We start from the raw sequence: 9,654 nt of genomic DNA on the forward strand, positions 1-9,654 counted from the left end.
TCCGGTCGGCGGCGGCGGCGACGAAGCACGCACGGTGAGTCAATCAGCCATTTCCCCTTGCACCCGCACAGCGATTGTTAAATTATTTGCCTGTCTTGCCCTACCTTAATTACCTTACGTGGAACCAATAATTTACGATGATTTTGATGGTGTCAATCGTTTGTCCTAATTTCGATGTTACCGTAGCAGGATAGGGCTCTAAATTTGCCTGCCTGCACCAAACAATAGCGTGCTGCATCTACAACAGTTCAATCTACTGTAAGGTTAAACCCTGGGTAAAGTAAAAAGACACAACACACAGCAATGTTTCGAATCATTTGAAATCAAAATATCCTATCATATCTTAAAATGTTTTTGTATGTACGCGAAAAGGACATTATCAGCAGCTGGGTGTATAAAATAATTTCCTTTTTCATAATTCCAACTTAATTTCCCCATATATCACACTGCACATCAAGCACATTTACACACATAAAGTTGCCAAGCAGAAGGACACACACTATGGAAGCATTGGTACACACTACAGAAGCATCACCGTGACGAAGTCTCTCCATCACGGCTGTGACGAGGCGCTACCGACAGGAGAGCTCAATGATGCAGGAGCACGGTTTGACTTATTGGACATGGTGGGCTGCACAATTGGTTCCTAAACGTGAGGTGCCACATGGAATTTAACAAATGTCAGGTGCCTAAATATTTAGTCAAGCGAGACCAACCTGTACAAAAAATTGATCCCTCGGATGCTATTTATCCACGCCCAACCATCAAACCATGTTTAATCGCTTCTTCCGTCACGTTGCTGATGTCATTACCATTGTGACGTCCATGGTTGAATTTTGAAATATATTTTTTTTGTTTTCTAGAAGTGGAAACCACGATTATGACTGAATTTATTGGTATTGGTCAATGTGGTGTCGGCTTCTAACATTTCGGTATGGGTATTCAGTTTGTATGCCCTACCATGTAAGAAGCCTCTTCTTGTGGAAATAAATGGTGCGAGTAATAGAAACATTAGCATAATGCATTATCTAGGATTAATTTGTGAAAAATTGTGCATAACATAGATTTTCATGAACTGAAAATATGATTTCAATTCAGAGTTATACAATACACCCCGGATTTAATACACACACACACACACACACACACACACACACACACACACACACTTAATTATACATTACTCTTACACACTGAAAGACTCACACTCTGACTCGTAATGTAAGATCGAGTCTTTATTTAGGCTATTTACATTAGTGGAGTGGTGACTGAGTGAAGACGATGGTATATAGTGGAAGAAATAAAGGATGGTCATAATTGACGACACGTACTAGTAACAAGCACCCACAAGTTCCTACGGGAGATGTGCATGTTATCAACATGCTCTTTAATTGTCAGATGCACGCTTGACCCATCGTCGACAACATCTTCAGATGCTTGGCTATACTCATGGAACCGGAGATCGCGGTTGCCTAGAACATGGCGCAATGTTTTGATTTTCCAGAAAGACATGGGCAAAAATTTCACCCGCGTCCCTCTCACATCCATTGTCTGGAGCTTCTTCAGTTTGCCGATGGTGTCTGGCACCGTTGTCAAGCTCGGGCACCGGACACTGAGGTACTGTAGGTGCAGCATGTCCCCGATTCGACTTGGCAGCTTCTCACCAATGTTGATGCCCTCTAGGCTGATGACGCGAAGGAATATGGATTGCTTGAGCAACTGCCTCAAGCCTTCCTTGAACTCCTGTGGTCCTGCTGCATAGTGCCACAACAAATATCCGACATTAGCCCGGTAGCTCACTTAATAATATGTAAAGAAGCGGTAGGTATTTCTTGACAAATGTGGCTCTAGTACCTTGTGCATCATTGGAGGTGGATTCCTTGAGCAGCTGGTTGGAGCCTTCCTTGACTTCTTGTGACCCTGCAAAGTGCCACAAATATGATCTCCGGTTAGTCCGTTAGCTCGTCTATAATATGTAAAGAGGTGGTATTTCTTGAGGAATGTGGACAGCACGGTTGGCACCTTTGATGAGCTTGGCATCATGAGCTCCCCTTGGCAGCTTGGCACCTCCCATCATACCTTGTGCATCATGGGACAGCACGGTTCTCACCTTCCAAAGCACCTTTGTTTTGTACGGCATTTTGTTGTTGTTGAGAGCTAGGCGCTTCGCGTTGACTGTGGCATGGGCATAGCCACCACCATAGTGGGTTTCCATTAGGCCAATGCGCTGCGCCTCGGACCTGAGAATCTCATAGACCTGGTCATGAATAGCTACTGATTCCACGACGTCTGCTTTCTTCTTCACCAGCTGCATAAGGCCTCGGAAGATAAACTCCTTGAGGTAACGCTGGCCCAGCTCTTCTTGTTCCACCCCAGGCTGCTGAATTAGGAAGCCCTCCGCCGCCCAAAGGCGCACTAGTTGGCCAGCATCGATTGTGCTGCGCTCCGGGAAGCCTGCCGTGTAGAGCAAGCACGACCTGTGTTCGTTGGGGAGGTCATCGATGCTCATGGACACTATGGTCATGAGCAGGTCGTCTTGGTTGTTCTCCTTTAGGTACTTCGATGCTGCCTCCCACTTGCTGTAGTCCATTGTCCTCATGAGCTTGGCAAGAAGAACCACCGCGAGTGGTAGTCCCTTGGTTATCTTTTCAATGTCTTTACGGATCGTATCCATCATTTCTGTCTTGTAATTACTCATCCGGCGCCCCCGGACGCCAAGGATCCTGTTGAACAACTTCTCGCTCGTATCTTTGGGTAGACAACGAAGCTCAACGATGTCATCAGCACAGGGACTGGACGTCGCTGTCAGCACAATCTTGCTACCTTCTCTGCCGGCCTTGAGCCAATTCTGTGCCTCGAGTATGGTGCTGCTCATTTGGCAATCTACCACAACCAAGTACTTCACTTGGTCTATATTCTTCCCGCTAGGTTGTAGCTTGGAGCACTCATCTTCCAGCTTTCTTTCTACTTGATCAGTGATGTTACTGGTGTCTTGTGGAAAGCTCACCCACATACATACCTCAAAATTCTTCTTAATGGTTTCATTTTCGTATGCTTTCTCTGCCAGATACCTTTTCCCGATACCACTCTCTCCAACCACATAAATCACACGGCTTTCATTTTTGACAAGGAGGAGGTCATGCAATTCCTTTTCTTCGTCCTTGCGTATTGGCACAGCCTTTTGGTTCTCCTCAAAGTCTGTGACGTCCCTGTTTCCGACTATTATTTATTAGCTGAAACTAGTAAACAAAAATAATCTATTGCTGTATTTAAGCAACCGATATAATCCACGTTATCCAAATTATTTTGTACGTTAGAATTTTAGTTTATTGTTGAGATGTGTGCTCCAGAATATATATTTATGTATGCTAGGATCTAAGATCATGCTCATAGTTAAGTACAAAAGCCTGCTTGAATAGAGTAGTTTCCAGTGGTAGTACGAATAATGTGACAATTTACAAAAATACATATTTCTATGGCATCTAAAACATGTTTCTCTAGACATAGAAGATGTAAAAACATGGGCCTGACTTGTACTCCCGGCCGGAGGTACTAAACTCTACTGTGTGATTTTTTTGTGTGTGTGATCATTATCTGCAGATTACACAACCTTTGTGCATAACTACCATACTCCGTAATGTTTTTTAATGTAATGTTTGGTTTGCTGGTTGCCATATACAGTGCAATCAGATAACTTGTCATCTGAACTTTCATAGTAATAAAGAAATGGCGTTGGAGACAAAGGCCAAAGTACTCCAATCTTTGATTGTAAGTTTAAGGATGTAATTTAAATGATGTAAAAAAAGACTAGCTCCAGTCAGGAAACAGCGCCGAAACTATTCAGTGCCGACCTACGGAAGGAAACATATCGATCTGGATTATTTCGGTGGTAGTATCTGCTAATTTCTGTTCTTTATCCTTTTTCTTTTGAGGACAACGAACCAATACAATTAGATATTTTTTCATCAACTCGAGAGATAGACAAGTACTAGGAACATCACTCCCTCTGTCCAAAATCTTAGCGCAAAGTTCAACTTTATGGGTTACAAATTGTTGATCACTTTAGGTCATATTTTGGGTGAAGCGAGTATCTTTGGTCACTTAAAGTGTTTGGTTCCAATTAGTATCACAAGATGACAATAAAAGACATGTTGCCACATGCACATGAACTGGTGGACCACTTATATATAGGCGTTTGCGGTGTAAAATAGAAAAAATGATCCTAGGCACAGATTAGGCACGGGTTGACCAATTACCAGTTTTGGCGGACCAGAGGGATGGCACGCGACGCCCTCCATGTGATCACGTTTGTACTTCCATTGTCGCTACGATATTTGGCACTGTTGTCGACAATATCCTCTAGCCGGACATTCATGGACTTGATCTTCCGGGAGAGGGTGTACCGGACGCTGATCTGAGTGCCGAAGTTAGAAAAGAAAATGGCGGTCGCACGCCACCAATTGAGGCTGAAGCGGGAGAGGTCGGCCTCCAGGAAGAAATGGTCGATGGCGTCCTCAGCTGCGAAGGCAACCTCGCGCACCTGGCACGCGAGCACGCGGATTTGCTGGTTGCCGTCAGACCGGCTGCGTAGGTCAGTCTCATGAACTAGCGCATGCAGCCACATGAGCTTGTCACGGAGGCGGTCAATCTCATTGCCCACCGCGGCTAGGGCCTTCGTTTCCGTCACCGCTACCGCCTGCAGCTTGCTAAGCAGCGGCCCAACAATGGCATCTGCCATCTCTCTTTCACTCTCTCTAATATGCCACCAGAGCTGGATCAACACAAATACTACAAAAGAAGCTATGACAACCCGGGGGTATGATTTGTGTTTGCTTCTCGAACTAGAACTGCACCCCTTTTATAGGGAAAATGGAAGCAAAGACATCTGCTTAAGAGCACTTTTTTAAAACATCATTTTCTGTTCATTTATTGTACCTTTTTTTTTCTACAGCACACAATTTTCTAAAAAAATTACGGGTTCTCACCACATCTCAAAATGCACATTTAAGGTCTATTTTTCTTCACTCTTACAAAAAAAAAATAGAAGTATATTCATCGATAAAACAACCATGTAAAAGAACATCCACAGCCAAATCAATATCATTTATATTTTCCAAGGAAAGTAGCTCCTCACTTAATTGTTTTATATTACTAGCAACAAATATTCCTTAAGGAAAACAATATTACAGATCCTTCTGTTTTTTTTTACTTGTGTCAATCGAGGTGGATTGGGCATAGCTGCAGGAAGAGGCACTACAATCTTGAAGACGCCCGAGTTTTACCTAGGCAGCTAAGTCAAATGCATTCACACTGATGATAAATCATAATCGGTGTGCGAAAACAATGATGCACGTACTGACATCATTGATCAGCATAATAATTGGACTTCAACCGCATGTGTGCAGCTAGCAATCCATTTCATAATTAATAATTCGTACTACACCACATGCGTGCAGCTAGCAATCTGTTTCTTCATTAATTATATCGGTCCTGCACGCCAATGAATAATATTCGACCGTTTCTATGTTAGCTCACTACACTGGCTGTTCACAACCATGCATTTGTGGCTACTAGCCATGGCTGTTCACACTAGCGAGACAAATCAGCATCATTTTCAATTTTTGCATGTAAAAACCACCGGACTAGAAGTATCCATTGCTCGTGTGAACTTAGTATTAGTTACTAGGTAGTATGAGCCTATATGTCTGCATGGGCAGGCAATTTCGAACATGTATAAATAGTACTCAGCTCCATTCCACAGTGTAGTGCGCCCGCGCTTTCCGAGATTCAAATTTGACCGTAAATTTAACCAACGAGACCGACTGCGGCGCGAGCAACATAATGCGAAAGATTATTACTAAAGGAATATACTAATTGTTTTCCTTGGTAGAGAAAAAGATTACACTCCTTCAGTTCATTTTGATTAGAAGTTATATGTGTGCATATGTAAGTGTACCTGGCAATGGCGATGTTTTTACCGCGTTACCTTGTTGAAGGCATTGCTCAAATATGCTGGGACTGGTTCTTCAGGATGAAAATCTTGATTCTGGCCTTGAATGGTTGGATCCAACGACGGCGGCGCTTAAGCGTCACTCCCTTTCTAAAGGCGTTGTTGTTGAAGAACCTCATCGTTCGTGTGGTGTCATGAGGTAGTTGGTGCGAATATGGTCATTGTTGTAGTTTGCTGATTCGCGGATCCGATCACTTTTTTTTTCATTGCCTACGCATAGCTTTGGTCTTGTATGACTTTGCTATTTGCTGACATGTTTTTGGTGTGTGTGCATAGAGTTAGCTATGTGCATCCTAGTTATGCAGAGGCCGGGTGTGTACTTATTGTGTTTGTATCCTATTGATGCTTCATTTTGAGTCAATAAAATCCATCCTTTATCGAGAAAAATGTAAGTATCGTCTATGAGGGGGTGCAACGCCAACGCCGCATGTCACAGTTCAACAGCCAAGAGGTGGAGCTCCATAACCGCTACCATGGAGAGACGGGGCTGGAGGTGGGTTGGGAGAGCTCCGAGAAGAATGCCACAACAGACATATTGGGTCTAACGGAGTGTGTCAAAAGGGAAGGGAACCTCACCGCAAGGGTGTCTCCCATGGAGCCGGACCAATGGTCCAACCAGAAGGCGGTGGTCTCGCCATTTCCGGCCTCTACCACAGTGCAGCTTCTGATGGAGGGAAGAACAGCCAGGAGGCCCTTCCACACAGGCGTGTCCAACCAATCAGCCTCGCCAAGATCTCGAGCAGTGGCACCGCACCAGCCGGCAAGGATCTTTGCTTCCTATACTACTCTTTTCTTCCTAAAACTAGGAACTTTACTCGGGAATTCAAGTCGTCGCAATGTGGATAAGTGAAGGATCTATTCATGAAAACTCTAGTCGTTTAGAAGAATTGGGATTAAATTATTGCAGTGAGTTGGCTAGACTCAGATCAACTTTGAGCTATTTGATTCATTGGCATATATAGAGTTCCAATTCAATATAGGGGATTGGCGCCTAGCATGGTTCCACACATACATCTGGAGCACCATATGAAGTTTTTGGGTGGTCTGGTCGTGTGAACATTGCCGACCTATCGATCATGCTGCTTCAGATAATGGATCAAGCCTCCGCTGCAGGTGGTTGCTGGATGCCTACAGGAACATGTGTATGTTTCATGATCATGAGCAGAAAATGCGAGTAGAGCTGATGTTGAACGGCTACCAAACCAATTAACAAGAAATATCAAGGGGCAACAGCAAACTGCTAATGGAGAAAATGATGAGCAGAGCCGGGTATTTCCCACATAAATTTTTATGTCAATTCGTGCACCTGTAGTTGTGCTTATCCACTATTACTATCTATTAGTTGAACCTCTCATCATTGTTCAGCACTAGAGAGAGATTGATTGCTGCATTGTTGCTACTCTTTGTTCCCACACTTTGATCAACTTCTAGATAATAATTTATGGGGTCCTATGATGCAGTTGGACATTACATCCCAAAATTTCAGGAGAGATCACGTTGTTTTCATTATTCCATCCCTAAATTTTGGGGCAACCAGCTGAATGAGCAGATAGGAGCCCAAGGGTCACATAGCACCACACCATCTGGAGAGATGTCGTCCTCTACACCGATCGAAAATGTTTTACGGAACCATGGTTCAGCCGAACCTACGCTCGACACCATTGATTTTTAGACACTATTCATGAGGATCCATGCATGGTTGATTAAAAAATGCAGTTGACATGCATGTCTATTCATGAGGATCCATGCATGATGGATTAAAAAAATGCAGTTGGCATGCATGTCAGATCCACATGTAGTAGGATGTTAAATCATATGGCATAGACCATAGGTTCGGCTGAACCATGGTCCTGAATCACGTCTCTACACCGATGTCATCCATACCCACGCCACACTCCTCCCTACACGTGACATCATCGATAATGTTGTTTTGTTGGGGTAACGCTATTCCCCCATCATATTTTTTTTCGAAAAGGGGGAATTCCCCGGCCTCTGCATCATATGGCACAACAAAGTCGCGGTTGTTCCCTCTGCGCTATCATTTTTGTGGAATATAATCACCGACGAAGTTATTAATCGACAAGGAAGGCAAATAGCAGCATGTGGTGGTGGGTGACAAGTCTAGGTCAAGTCTGCATCAAATATGGAGTGATCTGTACGCTTGGGCACAAGTACGGCTACTACTAGGTGCCTGCTGGTGCAGTTGATTGCGACTGTCACAGTTGGGTGTTATGAAACAAGAGAACACTCGGGACTCACTTGCTTGTAGGAATTTTTATATTTTTAGTATCAAAGAAGTAGAAATTTTGAAGAATTTTATTTGTAACAACATTTTCTTATAGATGTCTTTTGTAAAAACAAAAGGCACTTCTCCTTGTCAAATTCCTATGGAATGGATTGTGCCATAGGAATTTAGAAGGATTCTTAGAGCATCTCCAGCCGCGCCCCTAACACGGCGTCCCAAGGCGATTTTTTTTGCGTCGGCGCCGAAAAAACGGCCCAGTCGCGCCTCAAGAGCCCATTTTTTGCCGGTTTGGACCGAAGTTAGTGCCGGCGGACCCAGGCCGAACCCGGTGCGATGGGGGGCGCCCGGGGGCGTCGGGGCGAGTGGTTTTGGCGCGAACAGGGGGCGGGCCCTCCTAGTCAGCGAGGCGCCGCTTTGTTGCCCTCATCGCCTCGGTTCCCGCGGGAATCAATGCCAAGGCTGTCACGCTGCCCCGCCGGTCAGCCTCCATTGATGCCTCACAGGCGGCAGTGAAGGCACCGCCGACGGGCGTCCCGCCCGCTCCCGCCACGCGTCGCACGGCATGTCGCCTCCCGGCCGCCCCGCTTGGGCTATAAAAGGCGCCCAGTCCCCGCCGGTGAACGCCACACCATCCCCCTCTCGCAAAAGCCATCTCCCCCCTTCAAGCCGACAAGCGAAGCAAAGATGGCCGAGAGGTTCCCAGGCGATGGCGCAGTGGCGAACGGCTTCAGCTGCCGACACCTCCAGGAGCCAAAGGCGCGCCTCCTGTTTCTACGGCCCGTAGAAGGCCTACTGTTTCTACGGCCCGTAGAAGGCCCACTGTTTCTACGGCCCGTAGGAGGCCCAGTGTCACTACAGTAAATATTAGCCCATGGTTATTGTGGCCTTGTTTTAAAAAGAACTGCACTGACTACAAGCAAACAAACAAACAAGACAATAAGGAAATAAATAAGCAAGCAACTTATGCTAGGCTATCACGGCTGTTACACATATTACATCCACTGGGCATCAAAGTTCGCCACCAGTGCAAATATAGGGAACAAAGCAGCATATCATATACACTGGTTGTCAAAGTTGGCGACCATCACAATTAAACGCCGCAGCAAAACAAATCCAGAACTGAAACCACTTCAGAAGATCTCAAGAAACAATATCCTGAGTACCCATAATGCTGGCAAGATACTTAGCAAGCTTATTAACTTTTTCTTGTTTGGCGCTTAAATCCTCCAGCGCTTACTGTTGCACCAGAAAATATGCATCTGAATTCTGCAGGGACTTCCTCAGTCCTTCAGCTTCCTGTCGCAGCACATCTGATCGATGTCTTTCAACTTGAAGTTGAGACTCAAGAAGACGAACTGATTCAGGCAGCGAGTTCGAAGAGCTTGTGCCAGCAGTAGTG

General features: G+C 45.1%; 1 protein-coding gene across 2 annotated transcripts; it reads right to left on the reverse strand.

Moving 5' to 3' along the window:
* Positions 1-1,034: 1,034 nt before the first annotated feature.
* LOC123161363 (disease resistance protein RPP13-like) lies at positions 1,035-4,810 on the reverse strand. Of its 2 annotated transcripts, none has more exons than XM_044579205.1 (4): positions 4,257-4,810; positions 2,023-3,209; positions 1,855-1,920; positions 1,035-1,751 (listed from the first exon to the last, which is right to left on the reverse strand). In XM_044579205.1, exons 1-4 carry the CDS (start codon positions 4,736-4,738, stop codon positions 1,312-1,314), a joined length of 2,175 nt encoding a protein of 724 aa, XP_044435140.1. In that variant the 5' UTR covers positions 4,739-4,810; the 3' UTR covers positions 1,035-1,311. The 2 variants fall into 2 exon arrangements, with proteins under 2 accessions (XP_044435140.1, XP_044435139.1); XM_044579204.1 differs by having other exon boundaries at positions 1,035-1,754.
* Positions 4,811-9,654: the final 4,844 nt, after the last annotated feature.

This window comes from Triticum aestivum, chromosome 7B, assembly GCF_018294505.1.
Source record: "Triticum aestivum cultivar Chinese Spring chromosome 7B, IWGSC CS RefSeq v2.1, whole genome shotgun sequence".
Classification (NCBI taxonomy): domain Eukaryota; kingdom Viridiplantae; phylum Streptophyta; class Magnoliopsida; order Poales; family Poaceae; genus Triticum; species Triticum aestivum.